Source organism: Rattus norvegicus, chromosome 2, assembly GCF_036323735.1.
Source record: "Rattus norvegicus strain BN/NHsdMcwi chromosome 2, GRCr8, whole genome shotgun sequence".
In the NCBI taxonomy this organism is placed as follows: Eukaryota; Metazoa; Chordata; class Mammalia; order Rodentia; family Muridae; genus Rattus; species Rattus norvegicus.
Window position 1 is genome coordinate 13,246,531 of NC_086020.1, and position 21,282 is coordinate 13,267,812.

General features: G+C 38.8%; 1 protein-coding gene across 3 annotated transcripts in view; it reads right to left on the reverse strand.

Moving 5' to 3' along the window:
- The window catches only part of Adgrv1 (adhesion G protein-coupled receptor V1), a 580,259-nt gene that overhangs the window by 179,382 nt on the left and 379,595 nt on the right, over positions 1 to 21,282 (reverse strand). For all 3 annotated transcript variants that reach the window (XM_039103389.2, XM_039103390.2, XM_039103391.2), the window contains 2 exons: positions 19,894 to 20,010; positions 10,851 to 11,029 (listed from right to left, as the gene is read on the reverse strand). In XM_039103389.2, coding sequence (XP_038959317.1) covers positions 10,851 to 11,029; positions 19,894 to 20,010 — 296 coding nt within the window. The remainder of the gene's footprint in view (positions 1 to 10,850; positions 11,030 to 19,893; positions 20,011 to 21,282) is intronic.

Sequence of the window (21,282 nt, forward strand, 5' to 3'; positions counted from 1 at the left end):
GCTTGAATGGCGGCACTCAGGAGCATTTGCAAGCTCAAGATTATTCTCAGTTCCACAGGAGGCTTCAGGCCAATCTGTGTTACTTGAGATTCTATGTTTAAAAACGTACTCACGGAAGAAGTGTTCAATATGGAGAACAAGTGAAGGAGGATTTCTTTAGCAATTATTCTCGATAAGTAACCTGATATGATTTGAATGTTAAATCAATCACAAGTTACTCTCACACTTGTCTTCTTGTGACAACTTCCGTTCTGCATTACCTTGCTCCCACGGTGCTTCTCACCCTTCCTGATGCTGTGACCCTTCAATACAGTTCCTCATGTTGTGGTGACCCCAACCATAAAGTTATCTAGATGCAAATTTATAACTACAATTTTGCTTCTATTGTGAGTTGTAATTTAAATATCTAATATGTATGATAGTTAACATGTGACTCACATACAGTGGTGCAGAAACACTAAGTGAAATAATAAGTTAAAATAATCATAACACATGCAAGGAAGATATTATACAACAGCCAGAAATTACAACAGACATTTTAATTCTTGCAACAAATGTCTACAAACTAAAGGAAGTAAAAGATTTAATGAAATTATTTTTTTACTCTCTTTGTCAACAGTGTTTTCTTCAAGGTTGACAAAAAATGCTTTCAAAAATTTAATGTTCAATAACAACAAAACACTAAAGAATACAGGATATTAAAACATTTCCTCCTTTTTTATTCACTTGTTTTATTTTATAGTGCTATATATTAATTCAAATTCATAAATCTATATTACAGAATTGGACATTTGAATTACAATCTAGTTCTACTAATGGGGGCTTAGATAAGACATGACAATTTTACTATATATCTCAATTACCTGAAGACATTCTCATCAAATGAATAGCACAGACATATGCTATTATAAATTAGAGTCTTATTTAAGGTGGAAAATATTAGAGTCACAGCTACTAACTAAAGAATGTTCTGGAGACATTACTATGCTTCTACTGTGTGAACTACAAGTATTAGCCATGAAATCATATAACCGAAATGAACTAAGAGGGAAAGTCTATGCATATTTGAAGATGATAAAGCTATATAGTGAAAAATCCCCAGGAAATCAATAAGACTCAGTAAAACGATATCATAAAGGCTCAACAATCTGCATACAGAATCAATGACCTTCCTGTTACACAAAATATAAAGCAGTTCACTCAAAATGAGCGAACAAGTGTCCACAATGCCGTGACATAAGGTTGGATGCAGTCCTTTATAGAGTTCCTGTTGAACAGTTGTGAAGAACAGGATCTCGAAACTCAGAGTACCCTGAGGGACACGAGCTGAGAATGCATGTGGGTGTTTCTTAGGGAGTTAGAGGGGTAGTCTGAAAAGCTCAGGTTACTTCTCAGGGACCGAGACTGGGAAACTGGGTGAAACACCCTGAGCATTAGCAGAATGGAATGAGCTGCAGATGTACAGAATTTGATGAACAGCATGTTTACAAGTGAGCAGTTCAAGAAGCTAGCATGTCTTTGAACAGTGCTCTAAAACATGCTGTGCTTGAAGAGTATGCCTGGATCTTCAGGAAAACAAGCTAGATGCTCCCAACCCCTATGTTCTGTAGAGTCCTTGCTGCCAACGCACACCAGTGAGTATGTGGACTCATTCTTTATTAACTAGTCTATACTGAGAAACTTTGGAAAATAGCCACATTTGTCCTTGGGTTGTCATCTTCTTAACTGCTACAAATGACATGCTAAAGAACATTATGGGAGGCACGTTTTCTCTTCAGCATCTGAACGCTTGGAAAAAGTTAAGTTCTCTGTGTGCACGCATGCATTTGTGTGTGTGTGTGTGTGTGTGTGTGTGTGTGTGTGTGTGTGTGTGTGCGCGCTTGTGTGTGCACCTGAAGGTGACAGTACATGCCCCAGGTCAGCAATCCATCAAGAAGCGCTGATGTCATTGCTCCTCTTAGATGTAAAGCTGCCCTTTTCAACCCTTAACCAACATATAAAACAAGCTTCCTGCATTTATAAGCATTTTAAAATATTCTCACAAGATATCATATTTTATAGAGAGAACAATTGCTTCTACTTCATTCTAATTTAGATCATGAAGATATATACTCTATATTGATAACATTTTTCCTAATGGAGTTAGAAAAATTAGATTGTTTCTGGGAACGGAACAACTTATAAGGTGGATAATTCTGTTCAGAGGCAGTGCAATGGGTTAGGTTAGAACCAAGATTTGTTAAAAGAATCTACTAGGCTTCTAAGAACTCAAGAAATATTTATTAAATGTGAACTGGCACCAAAGAGGAAAAAACAAGCATTTTGAAAGAACAAACAACTTATCATCATTATTGTATCATTTTGCTATTATTGATATTTGTTAACATGTTGTGCTCTTGCTGATTAGAGGAAATCTATTGAAACCAAGAGACCATGGGTGTACAGGCCCCAGGTCCCAGCTGAGAATCTACCTATTATGGTGGTGAATGGACATAGTACTAAACCAACTTCTAGTGATATCCTTCTATCCATAGAGCACATTGTTCAAGCCTCATTGGAGAAGCATCTTCTTGCAGAAGATGGTAGTTAACACGGAGATCATAATTGGTCAATGTGCAGAAAATAAGACTATGTAGTGTTCATCCCTAAATGGAATGCCTATGCCATCTCCACACTGTATCCCCATCAAGGCTCAGGTATCAAAACAGAAGAGAAAACCAAAAGATTCGAAGAGTGAGAGGCAGTGAGTGACTACAAGGAAATCATGTTTTCTGGACATGCAGTTATGGACTCACTGTGATTTTGACACAACCTGCACAAGTTCAAGCCAGTCCAAATCCCACTGTGGAAGGGGTGAACTGGGCAGAAGTTATCTGTGTCTGGTAGCTGCTGGGAGGGGAGAGTTAGTCGTCTTTACTGTTATGACCTTTATTAGGTTTTTCACTCTCTAAAGCAAACAGCACTCCCAAGTGTCTTTGGGAGGTTAAATTATATCTGAAGGTTTTCTTTTCTTTTCTTAAAGAATGAGAATATGAAGTCTGGTGTATAGGGAATTTGGGGTAGATATGATAGGAGTTTAGCTAGGGCAGTAAATATGATCAAAATAAAGTGTATAAAATTTTCAATTAATAAAATATTTTTTAAAAGTATAAGAAAAATCAAGACAAATGGTATTGCTGTCTTCACCTACAAATGGCATGGATTTGAAACTTATCCCCAATCTCGCTGTCGACAAGTTTTCACATGAGTTGGGTCCCAGATGAATATCATATTCTCATTTTGAGACTGTCTTCCTTACTTTTGTTGCTGTGACATAATATAGTGACAGTAATGGAATCACATTAAAGAAGAGCGGTTTATTTCGGCTCAATTAATGTGGGAGAGTCATGGTGACAGGAGCTTGAGGCTGCTTGTCACGTACACCTCCATCTCCAACTATATCTACATCCACAGTCAGGAAACAAAGCGAGATGGGTGTTAACACTGCGTTCTTTTGTGTTGGGTCCAGGATCCCTGCCCACAGAATAGAGCCTCCTACATTCATCAAATGTAGATAATCTCTTACAGGCATGGTAAAAGTTTGCTTCCAAAATGATTCTAGACCCTGTCTAGTCAATAACCATTATTAAACACCACCCTCAAGACCATATTCTTTTCGTGGCTTTGAATAAGTATATATTTGTATATTTTCCTTCAGATTGTTTTCTTTTACCTGTAGTAACGGAAGAGCCAACCCAAGAAAAATAGATGCTGACTTCTAAAGGCACCCAGCTCCAGGCATTCCACTGAGACCACCTCCAGATGCTAGGGGTAATCAATGGCTATCACTCAAGGGGGATTCATTTGCTTTTGCCACTCTCTGAGTTAAGTACCAATCCACCATAAATTATAAATGGGCTTCTTCAAATTACTGTGAGTATTTCCACAGAAAGCCACAGAATCATCAGTCTCGATGGCAAAGAGCCAAGTGTAGGTGTATTTTTTTTTTGGTGCTATGGAAGAAAAGCACATTTATAACTGTATAGCTCTTTGGGCCTTTTTTCAAATGAGGTTGTGTAATTAAACTAACTTCACCAATTCATTTGTCATGCCAAGTTAGACTTTGATCTTTTATGCACAAAGAAAAATTAATTTCTTACAAAATTTGGGGACTCCTGTGGCATTTAAAATGTTTAGATATTTAGCACTATTTGATAGCCTCCAGGTCTATCACATTTTATTAAACTAATTATTATTGGGTTAGGCAGGAAATACACAGGCAAGAGAGAGGTGACAGAGAGATTAATTATGTAGAGAGAGAACATGAAAAATTTCCCTGAATTTTCATTTGTATAAATTTATGTTAGGCTGTTAAATTATTTTCTTTTCCTAGTTCATCTCTTCTCTCTCAAGGATCAGTCAAACCCCATCTCATTCATTAGTTTATCTAACCATTGTGTGTCTGTGATCATGTAGTGATGTCCAGGTTGAATGTTATGTTGCCAAGATGACACAAGCAAGCAGTTTTAGTACAGTAACATTGATACAGTCACAAGATTCACGAATGAGAATGAGTCTCCTATGTAGACTAGAGGAGGTATATTTCACTCTGAAGATAGGTATTCATAAAATTGATACTTCAGTTGTTACTCTGGAAAAATGGTGCTGTCCTAATTAAAAGAAAATAATTTGAGTTGTAAAATATATAAACATTAAAGGATGTGAAACACACTCATCTACAAAGGTAACACAGAAGGGTGACTTAGAGCAATTAGAGCAACGGTCTAAGGAAGTAGATCAGCAGCAGTGTCCAGTAATGGTGGCATGCTGAACCATGACCTGGAAAGTTTGAGAAGCACAACTAGGATTAAAACACCAACAATTTGGTGGACTCTTACAACATAAAAAGTTACAAATAAGGAAGTATGTTAGGCAATCTGCCACACCAAAGATAAAGGCACAGTTGCGGTAGCAAAATAGACAATTAAAATAAGACATGCACTGGGAAAAGTTATGAATTAAGAGTTGGACTGGGAAATATTTTCTGTTCATAGGATATGGCCAAGGAGACAGAACCTTATGTTCACAGCCTGAGTGCCTAGGCTGCGTTCATCCAATTACATGGGTTAAGCCTCTTGAGGACGGATTCTTACTGGTTTTATATATGTGTTATCTATCTATCTATCTATCTATCTATCTATCTATCTATCTATCTATCTATCTATCTATCCATCCATCCATCCATCTATCTATGTTATACAAAATAATGTGTTTCATTATCACATTTTCACAGAGAGATAAAATGTATTTCCGTAATTGCCCCACTCTCTCCCATACTCACCATCCCCTTGTCTTCCTTTGCACTCTTTTAATAGTCTCCATTCTTCATGAACCTTCACCACTAGTTTCTACTATGAGAGAAAGCATGTGTCTCTTGTCTGTGTTGGGTTTTCACTGTAAATTACAGTTCCTAGCTCTATTCAGATTTCTGGAAATGGTATGATTCATTCTTCTTGGATAAGTAATATTCCATCTGTCTATATAGCACATTTGCTTCATCTGTTCATCTGTTGATAGGTACTTGGCTGATCCTATGACATGGCTGTTTTGAATAGGGCAGCAATATGAGAGGCAGGCCATTAGCACCCCTGTGTGCTGCCATCATCCTTCTGGTAGATATGCAGGGCACGATACCTAGATAATGGGTAATTCTAGTCTTCAGTTTTGAGGAACCGCCAAACTAGCTTTCATTGTAACTGAACTAATTTATATTTCTACTGGAAATGCAAAGGAGTTTAATTTCTCTCTCAGACTCAGCAACATTGCTTCCTTGAAGATGGCTGCTCTGGTTGGTATGAGTTGAAAAAAATCTCCACGTGGACCTAACTCGTATTTCTATTAGTTCATTTTTAAAATTCTAGATATTGGTTAGCTTTTATCTTTATGAAAAGTACATTTATTAGACACCTGAATATAGGATAGAGAGGCATTAGATTCAGGCTATATAAAGCAAACCACAGAAAATGGTAATTTAGCAATAAGAGCTAAAAATGTTTCTGAGGGTGCTATGAGGAAAACGTCGATAACATTGATATTTTCAGCTATCATCCTCCATTAAAACATTACTTCTAACTTATAGAAATTACTTAGTAAAAATTTTGGTTTGGGCTATCCTTATTAATCAGTATAGTACTACTACTACTACTACTACTACTACTACTACTACTACTACTACTACTATTACTACACACACACACACACACACACTATAAAGCTTATCTTAAAAATCCTACCTACCCAAATAAAATACCTCGCCTAATACTCCCATCTGAGGAAACTAGAAAACATAGATTAAAATTCAATCAAAATGGAAAAAGCAAAAGTAGTGTTTGAAGGTACTGGTAAGCTGCTCTGGCAGCAAAGGCTGAGACCCCAGCATCTTGTGAGGAAGATTTCCCTTAGATGAGCCCTGTATTCTGCACACTACCTTCTCCCTCAAGACCACTCACCAATTCCTAATAAAAAGCAGTATGGATTTATGATAGAAGTGGGGCTAATGGGTGAAGGGAGTTTAGAAATCTGAAAGAGCCAAAAAGTCCAGCTTCAGACCGTTCAGGGAGGAGACCTTGTCAGGACACAATGTGGGTCAGTGAGCTGGCCCAGCAGATGAAGTATGGCCTCTAAATCCAACAATGGGAATTCAATCCCCAGGACCCAGATGATGAGAGAGAACTGACTCCTGTAATGTTGGTCTCTGACCTTCATTTGCAAGCCGTGGCTTGCTGGTGTGCACATCTACACATATACATATTTGCACATACCCTCCACTCCCACAGTGAATGTAAAATATAAGATTACAACACAATACACATGAGAGTGGGTGCAAAATAATTACCTAAATATTTAGAAATTTCCTCTCAAGTTTTTTTCTGCTTTTTGGAAGGTAACTTAAGATGTAAAATGATATCCAAAAGGAAAATTGGACATGGGAGTCCCAATGGCAGGAGTCTCAGTAAGTACCCCAGTCCCCCGACTAATAAAGCTTGCTGAGGACAGAGAGTGACTATAATAATATCAATAAAAATAATGGAAAGGAGAGATCACTGGGATCTTTTAAACATTAACATGTGCTTGGCTAAATGAGACGGAAAATTCATAGAGAGATGACAACTTACCATGTTCTTAAAACCAGAAAGAAATATGAATAGTGAGATACTCTAAAGAAAATGCAATGTTAATTAAAAGCAACCCTGCTAAGAAAGATCTTAGGTGTGGACGGTTTCACACATGCTGACTTCCAACATTCCAAGGAAGACATGACATTAGGCCTCCTGTGTCTTTTTATGAAATCAACACGACCTTCAACTTGACAAATTGCTGGAGAACTAGGAGCTATCACATAAATAAAGCCTTAGAGGTTTAATTACAAAAATCTCCTCACAAGAAAGCAGTTCCTAACTACCAAGCCATCGCTGTTCAGAAGGTAACTACATGCATTTCACAAAACCACAATGTCTACCCAGAGACTTCAAGGTGGCCTGCTGTGACCTGATGATGTGGATTTGCAATACTTTAATACATAGAAGAACCAATGTCTGCTCTTACGTTGAGGCCATAACTCCATTTGAAAATAGAACTCTTTAAAATTGGAGTTTGTCATGAAGAGGAAAGTTGTATGTGAATTAGGGAGAAAATAAACTACAATATAAAGGTTAGCCACTTTGGGTCTATTAATTCCAACTATTAAAGCCAGCTAGATGTTAGGGGGCTTTTCATTTACTACTGTTGACCTGCTAGCAGACAGCATTTTATAAAATTCTTATTTATTTTTTACTTCGAGAAGATAAGCATTTTCAACTGTTGGGTAGCTCTTCTCTGACAGTCATTTTAGAGGCATCAGGAGAGCTTCTTGGACCAGGAGCTTTGCTGTTATGGTTCCCAGTCATCAAGGCTAGGAAGACATGTGATCCGTTACTAAAACCCTTTCCCAAACAAGTACTGCTTGCCACAGCATTCATTAAAAAAAGGGAGCTGCCACCAGTCACCAGCTCTTACTCAGGATCTCATTGTGTTTAATAAAGAATCATGCAGAAACTTTAAAAATTAACTTGCACCTCAAAAATTTTTTTCTTTTTTTTTTCGGAGCTGGGGACCAAACCCAGGGCCTTGCGCTTGCTAGGCAAGCGCCCTACCACTGAGCTAAATCCCCAACCCCTGCACCTCAAAATTTAATAGTAAACCGTGTTCACTGTAATTTTTAAAAGACACTGGTTGCTGTCTTTTAGAAGTTACATGAATGAAATCCAATACCATAACATAATCAGTATGAGAGGTCCCTTTTGGCTCAATGAGAAGACAAAAGAATGACAAATACAAATAGCACAGCAGTGTGTGTGTGTGTGTGTGTGTGTGTGTGTGTGTGTGTGTGTGTGTGCATTTGAACATGTGTGACACCCGCTTTGCCTCTGGCTGCACATGTGGCAGCATTTGTATCATGGCTGTGTATGTGTGGGACTCCTTGGTACACATTAATGACAAGTCCATATAACTAACTGTTCAGAAGCAACATGATGTTAGAATCCCTTCTGCCTACACTGTTTCGTCTTTCAAACATTTTCCACACCTATTAAGTAACTGATATTTTCACAAAAACCTTTGAAGAAATAGCAGGTAACGTTGTTCTCCTAAGCTTGTGAGTAGGTTATTTCTTATTTCAAATTTTACTTTTTCTCTCATTTTCATTTGAGCTGGTTAAGCTTGATAATCACAAGAGTTCTTTTGTGTTTTTTCAATAAAAGGGGCTAAGTGGTCTTCAAAGAAGTAATATATCAGGTTCAGTGTGTGTGTGTGTGTGTGTGTGTGTGTGTGTGTGTGTGTAGAAGCATTCCAATTTAAGATTACAAAGGGCTAGCAAGAATGCCTAGAACAGAAATCATCTTGCTGCTATCTATGTTCATTATAAATACTCTTTTTCTGACAATGGATGTGTTATTTAGGCAGCTTAGGGGCGATGATGCCCAGAACTCTCTATTTCCATTGAAAACGTACAACAGCAGAATTTTTCTTTGTTCTTCATAAAACAAGATTCTTATAAATCACTTTCCTCTAATAGAGTAGAGAAGCATGGATGTGTACATTTTTATTGTGTTGCTAAAATCTGATTGCTTCAGAATTCCTTAGTTGGTAGTGTAAAAAGAGAATCTGGTCTTTCTGCTAAGGCACAAACCAGAAGCAAAGTCCATCCATGCTTCTGCTCTCAGCTCTACAATCCACACCAAGGGAGACTATTACTGGAAAGGACCACGGGGCTGTGTGGGTAGAAGTCTGCAAGACTCAAGGTCTTAAGTGAAACTTGCAACTACAAGGACTAGTTCGAACCCAACCAAGAAGGTCAGCTTCAAAACAGGTCTCCACAGTTCACTGAAGAGGAATCAGAACTGTGAGTGGGCTTTTCAAAGCTGGGCTTGGTGTGTCTTCTGCTCTATGAGTCTCTCCTGCCCCTGTTGATGATGCCCCATGTGCAGAACAACAAACTAGGACAATGCTGCAACTGCTTTTCCCACTGCTGTAATCCTCTACTCCACATGCTATACCCTGGTGCGTTTTACTGTCTTTAATACAAAGAGCATATGGAGTTGGGGCTGGAGCATCAGGTGGGGCATGCCTGGTGAAAGTGTAACTATTCCCTGGATATATACCAGCCCATTAACTATATAATTATATATTCCCTGGATATATAACTTTCCAGCCATCTCACCCCCCATTCCCCCATGTCTTATTGGGCCACACCATCCCTTATTCAATATACGCTGTATGTAATGACTGGTGCTTTCTTGTTTTAAGTGAATATGGAACTCTGTAAATAATATCACACCACAGACAGTGGCAGCAGACATCCCCTGATGTGCAGAAGCAGCTAGAAAGAACAAAAGATTAATCCCTGAGTCAAGACTCAAGTCAAAGGTAAAATTTAGGACCTTTTTTTATTCTCTTTTTCTCACAGAGAAAATGTCAATTTCTTAATAAACCATCTTTGAATTTTACTCTAATTCCTTTCAAATTTGTCCAAGCAATGCTCCTTCACTTCCTTCAGACTACTGAAAAACTTTCAGAAACAAAATAAAAAAACAAGTGAAAGTCTTCTCCAATATGATAAAAAATTATTCTTCAATGCAGCTTTTTAAAATTTCTTTTGGTGTTTATAAACCATTTGTGAATTCATGCCAGGTTTTTGTTCATGTGTTTGTTGTAAGTAAACTCAGAAAAGATTTTAAGCTTGAAGATTAAGATCTTTGCATAGTTTAATACTGAGTCCTATGGATACTTGATTCAAGAAATTAGTTGCAAATTTTTTTCTTATGAAACTAAGTATGTATTGTGTTCTCTGCAGATGAAATTCCAAACCTGAAGGTTTTGTAGACACAGACACCAAGATTTTACTAGTGAACCCTGTCTACTTCAAAGGACAGTGTAAAACTTCATTTGAGAAGAAACCGAATGGGCTTTATCTTTCCCATGTGAGCTCAACGCCAGAATTCCCCATTGGTTCATTATCAGTCTTCACAGTGATTTGACCTGTCACACATAACTTTCCTAATCTGGATAAACTGGAAGACTACAATGTAATCTACTACTGGCTACTTACTCTATCTCCCACCAGAGACAACTGTGCCTCTCTAGAGACAACGGTTTATATTTAAAAGAATCCACGCGTAGAGGAAGTGCAGCTGCAGAGGGTGAACCAGGAAAGCAGTGATCTGCAATGTCTGCACTTAGTCCTTTCACTCCACCATGCCCACCATCTATGAGGAAAGCTAGCAGTAAAAGTACAACAAAGCTGAGAAGGCAGTGCACTGCCCGGATATACTCACAGGTCACCGTGAATGAGTCCATAGATCTGCGGCATGCTCTGATGATAGATTCCTCTCAAAATAACTATGAGGAGAATCACCACGAAAGATGGAAGCCCCCAGCTCAGAAGGCAGAAGAGCAGGCACCGCCTCTCCGTGTGCTCATCATTCACCACCAGCACATACCAGAAGTTCACAGACTAGGGAAGGAAACAAGATGGCCAGGCTCCGCATTAATGACACAGGACACGACTCCACTGGTGTAGACTACAGACTCACTCAGTCACAAAGGGTAAAGACCAGCTCAGTTAGAACAGTTTGAGTTGAATTTTTGTTTTACATAAAACATTCGTTTACTTTACATCCTGGCATTAGAAAAACAACTCTGGGAACGTAAGGAAACATTGATTCATTATCCTTAAATCTGACTCTGAGAAGACAAACACTGACATCCAAACCACCTTCCAACATGAGCAGATTCATGATGAGAATAAATAAATAAATGGCTCTAGGCTTTGAGGATTTTTTTTGACACCTAATACATGAGAGGGCCAGCCACTGCTCCTGCGAGTAGGGATGCCCATGAGAAGGGCCAGGCTCCATCTCAAGTGTGTGTGCAGAGTTGGTGGGGGGCAGCTGTGCAGCACCAAATCAAAATCACAATGTGTCTATGAATGGAAAAAATGCAAACATGTCCCAGCTGGGAAAGACGGTGGTCTATTTTGTTTTGTCTGTACTTCTTCATTCACTTGATTAATATTTATCAAGAACTTAGTAAGTATCAGAGATCAGGGTAGCCACTGAGGATGGAGCATTGAAATGGACAGGGAGGTAAGACGGCATCTAGTAAGTAAGAGACACATTTATCTTATATTAACTCCATAGCACATGCCTTTGAGGTCTTAGGATAAAAGTCTACAAGGGACCAGAGTATATTAGGAAGCTATAGGGACACATTAGTTAGATGGAATAAGGAAAACAAGGCTTGCAAATGCTATCATTGGCTCCAAATACCGCATCAAAGTTGAATCTCCAAGTGATGCTTTCTGTCTCCTCTCAATCCCCCCTTGAGTAATACCTTGCTTAGTTGTCATCTAGTACAGTAGTGACATGGCCTGTCACATCATACACCAACATCTCTACAGAATCCATCCTCCTCAATTTAACGTGGCCGGAATGTGGGCATAAATGCAATTCACACACGAGTGAGCCACAAGGGGGATAAGTTGGGAGAGTGGCAGCCTTCCTCAGGCTCTGCTTCCTTATGCTTGTGCAGTGACTGCACACGTGAACTACTGAGCACACATGTTCATCACTAGAAAACGTGACCGGATTTCTCAAGGCCCCGAGCAGGATGTGGAAAGGATCAGTAACTTATGCCCCAAACCAGTCATGATCCAGTGCAAGCCTTCTTGAAGCAGAAAGTAAGCATGTCTAATGCTTGGGGGAAGGCTCTTAGACACTATTTACTGACGCTTCTGAGCAAGATCCTATCTGGACTGTTTCAGTCTTGAGGGATTAGACTAGGCTAAACTTGGGAAGAGTGAAAATATTTGGTTCCTTGGAGATTTTTGTCTTTGAATTTATTTCCTTATCTTTATGCACATCTGCATATATCTGTAATTATAAAGCATGTTTTGAATTGTTGCTGATGCAAATTTGTTCTAACTCCTATTTGAAAGTGATTAAGCCCAAAGCTTTTTGTGTTACTTCCAAACTCTACCTCCTTCTACTCTTGGCATAGGGTGGGACTCAAGTGTTGTGTGCTGAGGGCTGAAGTAGTCAGTGTTGGCAATTAGAGAATCAAGTCATCCAACCTACCTAAAGATCACTACAGAAGCACCAGTTGCTTATATCAGAGTGTGTCTGTGGGCATTCACATAGTGAGGTACACTAGCACTGCAGAAGGCCAAGTGTCTGGATGGAGGGCCATTAGTGAATGATGTCTACGTTGATTCAGCATGGTAAAGCTTGGGGTGTTTCCTAAATGTCTGCTTTTGCACGGGGTGATTTCACAGCTAGGGTAACTGTGACATCCAGTGACACTTAGATGTCTAGGCACTGCCAGACATCTGCCACAGGCTCAGGATCATCCTTGCAGTGTGGCTGCACTCACAGTGACTCGATTCCAGAGGAACGCAGCTTCCAGAGGAACTCAGCTCTAAATGGCATAGACTTTTGCCAGTTTGAAAAAAAAGCAAATGCCTTCTTAACAGGATACAGTCACTGAAATATACTGTGAAGAGAGCATCCCCTATTATATAATATTTTTGATATTACAAAATGGAAAGATAAATAAAAATACTTCAATTGTTCTAGATGATCCATGTTGTCCTCATGTCAGATTGTCTCTAGCCTACTTAAGCTTTCCTGAATTTTATTTATTTGTTTGTAAATTTATTTTTATATAACATTCTAAAAAGATTTTATTTATGTGTATGTATGTGCATATGTGGATGTATGTCTACAGCAGCTTTGACCCCCTAGGTTGGAGTTACTGAGTCCCAGGATCTGAACTATGGTCCTCTGCAAAAGCAACAGATACCCTTAACCATTGAGACATCTTCCCAGCCTCAGTGGAGGACTTTTGGGGTCAGGGTCTAATGCAGTGCAGGTTGACCTCAAACCTGTGACATAGCCAATGATGGACATGGATTCCTTGTCCTCCTGCCTCTACCTCCAAACTATTAAAGGCATTAAAGTATTAAAGAAATTAAAGGGATTAAAGGCATTGGTCCTTACATATGACTTTAAATTTTATCTAATATACATAGGCAGGCATAGTTTTGGATCCATGCCTAGGTCAAGAGCTCCCTTTCCCAAGCCCTTACTCTCACCTCTCCCAACCATACACAGTATTGGATCAGCAGCTCCATGTTTCACATGACTGTGTTCAGCTGGTCACACTGGTTTGGTCAGGGATAGAAGTGTGGTCCAGTGTGGACCAGTCTCTTCCACTGACTCACCTCATTGTATGTGTGTGTGTGTGTGTGTGTGTGTGTGTGTGTGTGTGTGTGTATGTGTGTGTGTCTTATTCTTGAAGCTAAAAGACGGTGATAGAGCGGGACCTTAACTGTCTTCCTATTCTTAACGTCACAGCTCCTCAGCTCCTCTTTTGCAGTGTAATGTAAGCGAATTGAAGGCATACAGTACATGCCTCTAATCCCAGGGGCAGGGGCAGAATAGTCACAAATTGAAGGTTACCCCCAGCTATGTAGTCAGCTTTAGGCTAGCTTGAGCTAACTAGGACCTTGTATTAAATAAACAAATAAAGCAAGTGATTATATTTAAGATTTATTTCCACAGAAGTTTATAAATACCGATATCAGTACCCTGTGCATAGACCTTCTTTTCTTATCTTTCCACAGCCCACACACTTACATGTGAGTACAGACCCATGCTTCTAGCAGAAGTATATGTAGATATGTTTATCCTCTGCCCTTTTTAAACGCTAACGTTTAATAAAGAATGAAAGATAGTACTAGCATATAAATGGCTAAAGTCTAACTATGAGCTGTTGCAGATTAATTTTTGTACCTTGAAAAAAAGAACTAAATTTTATAGTATCTGGTAAAATGCCTTGCTTGTAATCCTTAGATGCACATATTTTTGACTACCATTTTCACAGGCTCTAATAATGCGTACACATGGGCATATACTTTAAAACCTTGTTCCAAAAAGAGGTAAGAGACTTGATGATTTTATTTAATCAAACTCCTCTTAAGAGAAACATGAGTTACCTAGGAAAACTTAAAAGTTATTAAATACAAAACATGATTTTAACAAATATTTAGTGAATAATAAATGTAGGCTTCATGAGTTACTGTATGTTGTTCTAATGGAATTCAGACAGTTCTTGTTCTGCATTTTAGTGCTTTCTGTCTCTGTCTTCCTCCCCTCTCCTTCCTTCTCCTCCTTCTCTCTCCCTCTCCCTCTCCCTCCCCCCTCTTTCCTTTCTCTTTCTGTTCCTGTCCTCCCCTCCTCACAGGAAGGAAGGAAACAGGAAACATAAAAATGTACATTTCCATAATTAGTAACTGGGGCTGGAAATTTTTAAATTGATTCCATTTAAATCATTAAAAATAACTTAAAATATCTAAATAAAGTTATTTAGATAAAATATCTATAAGAATAAAGAGTGTTTCTATAAGCACACTGGCTATATTACTACACAGACATACTTTCCGAGTATCTACACAAGAAAATCAAACACATATCTTACTGTTTTAGTTATCATAGGTCAGAATTATAGCTTTATATAGTCTATAAACACAAACTTTTTAGTTTATTATTACATCTTCAAATTACTTAGTATGTTAGTAAGATATAAAGGAGAAATGCCACTTATTTTTCCTAAATAGGCTATTTGAATTCCACAAACTTCATCTGAACAAAGACTATATCCAGGTTCTTGTATAATTTTTGATTATTAATTGTTTCACTGGAATTGTTGAGCAGATCATAGCATTGAATTTAATCTACATCACACATGCTACTAATTCTATCACTATATGCTCTTAATCACTCATTTCAAATGGAAATCTAGGAAATTTTCCCAATTTTCTTGTTTCCAATTTATTGTTTTAAAAGAACTGCACTGCTTTTTGAGGCTTAATAATTCAGTATTTCCTGGGAATGTCGTTTTTATCTCTGTAGTTATCAGTCTCCAATACTTTTGAAGTCTTGTCAAATTAAATCAATGACAAAGGAAAACCAGGGCTAATTTTAGCATTTCCCTTCCTGTTGCTATGTTCCTGAATGCTTTACCAAGAGTCTGTCTGTTTCTTCATAGTCAGGCTGTATGGAGAAACTAGGCACCCAATATGAATGCTCAAGTAGAAGCTTAAGTGATTTTTAGCCTATTCTAACAATTTAAGAATACATTCTTCAAAGAAACTTTACCTTCACACTAAAACAATGAGTTTTGAATTAAGCTGCACTGTTAGAAATGAGAGAATATGATTTCAGAGTCACTGCAAGACTCTCATTTCTTTTGTGGGCAAAGTAGATTATTCTACCATGGTTTAACATGGTGACTCGAATGACCATAAAACCGAGCCAAATGAGTATACAAGCCAAGTTAGATTTCCAATTACCTCTACTGTATGTGGATATTGCAAACAAACACAGTTTACATTACAATTCTTCGATTAATCCATAATCTAATCTGGTAATGCATTTAGAATGATTAACAAAAAATTCATTCTATGGATACTCTCCAAGCAAATAAATATAGTTTATATCCAAAAAATACACTACCATTAACCAGAATTAGAGACTACAAAATAAATTGCGGAACCCACTGTACTATAGCACAGAAAAGAGTTGGCCATTGTGAAAATAAAGATTTCTAAACATAAATATATACATACATTCACATGCAGAAGTATATACAATCACAAGGATACACATGTGTGCTTATTTATGAATTCATAAATATTTGTGTACTCATGGGGTGTTTGTGGAGAATACACAGGAAACCATTAACAGTGTTTCCCTTTGAGCATGGCAGGATAAAGCAAAAGGAAAATGGAAAATAAGCAAAACAGCAAGAAAGATGGACTTCTGATTTGACATCGCCTGAGTGTTTTTGTTATATAATATTAGAATATGCTATCTCCAGTACAAAAGAAACTTGAAACAACTAGTCAGCAGCATAGAGGAAAGACATTCCATCACTCTACATTCTCACGTTAATCTAACTTGTAGTAAACATGACCCTGGCATCTTAAGGAAGTAAGAAAGGATATCAGTGTTCACACAGAGTGATCTCATTCGAAGAACAAACAGAAGCGAAGGTCAATTATCCTTAGCCAAGCAGGAAATTTGTGAGTTGTTTGTTTCATACCAAATAAGAACTCTGCTGTTTCCACACTCCCACCATGAGCTTGGTGTCTGTGCGGGGCAGGCATGCACTCTAAGAGGTCACAGACTATCCTCCCGAGGCTTGGTGGTCATTGGATGCCTCTTGTAAAATCATCCTTTCCACCCATCAAGCACATCCCCCTCTTCATACAAAGATATGAATCATATTGGAAAAGTAGAATATTCAGCACAGTTCAAAATCTCTGCTATTTGAGCCACTTGTGCTAGCCTCAGCGGCACTATATGTACCATGTATTTATACACTCTGGGACAGACACAGGACCAGCTTCCTGCATGGATTAGTTTCATATTTTCACAGTTTTCAAAGGTGGTATAATGGTAACCTGATCCGCAAGGTAGGCAAGAAGTTATATAACTTGTTTATAAGTGAGAGGTTTCTGCTGACAGTGTAACTGTACTCTCACTTCACCATGTCAGTATTCAAAGCTGGTGACAGAAAAGTAAACTGAGGCCATTAAATAAGTTTATCCTAACACTGAGAATGTGATGCAAAAAACAAACCAAAACAAAACAAAAATAAAAAAACAAAAAACCAAAGAACGATCATTTGTTATCTCAGAATGTTTGTTTTAAAACATTTTTATTCTCTTTATTATGTGTGCATTAATCTACAGATGTATGAAGATGCACATGTACCACAGTACATATGTGGAAGTCAGGGAAAAACTAACTGGCCAGTTCTCCCCTTCCAGCATCTGGTCCTGGCAATCAAGCTCAATTTGTCTGTACTGACAGCAAGCATTTTGCCCATTCAGCGATCTTGCCAGCCCACATTGACAATTCTGTCACTCTTAACCCAATGATTAAAATTGATCAACATTACTCATACATAGTATCCAATTCCCTCCTGAACTGCTAAAAAATATGAAATAGAATCAACAGTGTTGACATTCTTTCACGGTTTATTAAATTTTCATTTCTTTTATTTTGTGTGTGTTGGTGTTTTGACTGTAAGTATGTCTGTGTACCATGTATGTGCTTTTTCAAGGTTTTAATCAAATTCAACTCATAGGCTTGGACTAATACTAGTCTATTTTCCTACGCAGCGCTTTTAAAGATAGATTTAGGTTTTTAAAAAATCATTTTAGCACGTGGCATTTTATAAATGAAAAGTGTAGTTTGGTAAAATGACAACCTCTGGCCGCAAAATAACTTATTAGATGTAAGCTACCTAAAATTCAGGCATTATTGGATTTTCCCCTTGTGGTCGCACCACAAACCATGAAGGATGTGTGGCACACCATCTGAAACGTGTTACACTTCCCTGCCACTTGCAACCATTTTCCTAAATCATGAACCACACAGAAATATAATTAGCCTACTAAATAAGCATCAGGCACAAGTAGATTATCTTGCTGACCAGAAAAGCAGATATGGAATAAACGGATCTTCATTAACTTTGGTTAGTACCCACCAAAGAGGGGCTCCACTGGAAATACATGTGAAAGACATTTCTGTTGGAATGTACCTCGGTGATTGGATCACTATGCTTCTGGAAATCGTCTCTCCAACTCCAAAAGTATTACTGGCTGTGAATACTCTTAACTTGAAGGAAGTTTCATTTCCTACCATTTGATCCATTTGCTCTGGTTCTGCCAAATGCAGACACCTGATCCAGGCTTTCTCTCCTGCAGCATGTCTCCTGGCGTTGTACCCAGAAGCATCTCCCTAAACCTGTTCCAAGCTACTACCTTCTGATTGCTCCCATACTCAGACAAGAACTGTGAACGGGGTTCCTGTGTGAGTAAGATGAAGGCACATGACAGGCTACAATGGACCCACATCTGCCTTCATGCTGTTCCGTGTAACCTAGGTCTGTGTGCTATTCTGCTCACACTTTACATTACCACCGAGTTTATCTTACAGTAAAATTCTCAGCCATTTATATTATGTTTGTATTATATTTTATCACTGCTACAGTTGACTTAGTATGTAATCTGCGATTACGGATTTTCTGCGTTGGCTCCACCTTGAGCCTTAACGCAAGCAGCTGCTGTAACTATCTTGTAATCTCCGTATATCTTCAAATCTGATAAGCGGTTTCCTGTGTTTTCATCTAAGTCATTAATCAGAAAGTCAGAATATGTCAGGGACAGGGACAAAGACCTTCAGCACACACTGCAGAATCAGTCCAGGCAGATAGATAATAACCTAGTCTTGTACTTCAGCTCAGAGCAACTCCTAATGCAATCTCGCAATCAGAAAAAGTACAACAAACTTACCCTAATTTCAGGAGAAGTTTCGGTTTATGTCTATGGCTTAGACTTATCTTTAAACCCACTGACATAGATATTAAAGAAAATGACATGTTTTCCGTGATTGGAGGTGTGGAAAGTTCTACAAAGCACTAATTTGAGGAGTTAGAAATTATCATCCCCTGTGCAGATTCAGAACCGTGCCCTGGAGAGAGGTCAACATTTATTGAGGTGGGCAGCAAGTGGCAAGGCCAGAGCCCTGCTTCATGACTCTCCACACCACTGATGCTTCTGCTGTTGTTAATGACTGGAAAGACTTTGCCTCTTCTTCAACTGCTCCTCAGGTCAGAACAGGAGCCTCTGTCCGTCGGATATTAATGGTGGATATGCGTGAAAGAGGCTTCCACCTCCTGCATGCCTCACAATCAACCTCTGTGTGCTAAAGTTCTGAACTAACAAAAGACAAAGGACCGATGCTGTTTACTTTGTTTCTACTGACAGTTCTGTGCTCTTTAGTAGGAGCAGTCTCCCCTCCTGGTACAACTAACTCTAGTAACTGGCTTTCCCCATTCTTTCCTACCGCCAATTAACCACAAATTATGATGGTTTGTATGTGCTCGGCCCAGGGAGTGGCACTATTAAAAGGTGTGTCCCTGTTAGAGAAGGTGTGTCACTGTGGGTGTGGGCTATAAGACCGTCATCCTAGCTGCCTGGCAGTCAGTCTTCTGCTAGCAGCCTCCAGATGAAGATGTAGAACTCTCAGCTCCTCCTGCACCATGCCTGCCTGGATGCTGCCATGTTCCTCCCTCCTTGATGATAATGGACTGAGCCTCTGAACCTGCATGCCCCAATTAAATGTTGTTCTTGTGAGACTTACCTTGGTCATAGTGTCTGTTCACAGCAGTAAAACCCTGACTGAGACGGACCTCCTCCCCCGGCATCACCGGAGGGAGGCAGCGGTGGGCGGGGAATAAGCTACCAACCTGAATAAGCATCCAACTAAACTGGCAAAGGTATAGGTAATGCGCCACAGCAGCCACTGCGGAACAGCTCTCCTCGCTGAGCTGGGGACTTGCATATGCAGATGCCAGGAACGAAACCTGGAAGAAACAGGTAGTTCTACTGTAAGTCACGCTAAGATTCATGACGACCATCCAGAAGATAAGCCACCTTTGTCTGAACGTGTAATCGAGTGAGTCAAAGGCAGAGTTGCCTGATTCATCTCAGGCAACCTCGAAGGGTAACGTGTGAACTGGAGTGTTTCTAAGAACCAAAAGAAGACAACACACCATGTTTCATGTTGTTCTAAGTCTCTCAGGAGCAAATTCTCAGAGTAAACTATATTCTTGTGACTGCTAGATCAAACTGAAGTGTTGAAGCCCACTGTTCCAGGTAGGCAAGGACGAGAAGACAGTATGGAAATGCCATTCCTGGGTAATGAGACAGGGAGATCAAGAAGAATCTTTGACTTCTTTTCTTACCTGAAACCTCTTGCCAGGTAACAACAAATGGAACAAACAAGTTTCAAGTATGTTTAAGTTTTCAAGTTTTAAAATTACCTAAATGGTGGGGTTTTATTATCACATTCAAGCCTCTCACCTTTGCATCAAAGATGACTTTTTATTTCCATATTATTTAAATTGCATGGATATTTCTCTCTTTCCTAAAGCAAATGGATCGTAACTCTTTTTATAAAAAGAATCCTCATAAACATCTACCATACTGTGAAGTCGTCATCATGACAACCACCACCACATCATTTTACACAATAGAAAATAATCTGCATAAGGACAGAAATTCCAATTCTTTAATTCTTGATGTATTTCAAACATGAAATATTTGGCACCCAGTAGAACTAGATAAACACTTGTTGAATAAATGATCAAATAAAAAATACCATTTTGTATTCTTCCAATATAAAACTACTGTGGGGCAGTGCCACCAGACAGAAGAATTGTTCAGGCTGTAGTTAAGTTCAGAACCCCAAAAATCTCATAACGAGAATGGCAGGAGTTTGAACTAGCTCCTGACTCGGCTCCTGTCCTTGAGCACGTGACCATGACATCCCATTAAGAGAACCATGACAAATGTTCATATAGCATAGAAAACTAGAATTCTCCATGCTAATGAGGTATCTAAATAGGCCCTGAGTTTAGCCAATGAGCTTCCCTTCCTGGGCATCCTTCCTGTAAAAGATATTTAATCTCTAGTCCACCCTTCAGAAAAGATATTCATTCTCATTCACCATGAATAAAACAGTTTGGACAAAAAGGACTGTCTACTTCATCAAAAATCTGGAAGGGCATGCTTCCTCATACAGAGTCTGGTCTAAGTGTCCCATAGAAGGCCCTCTTCCAGCCCCTCTGTATTTC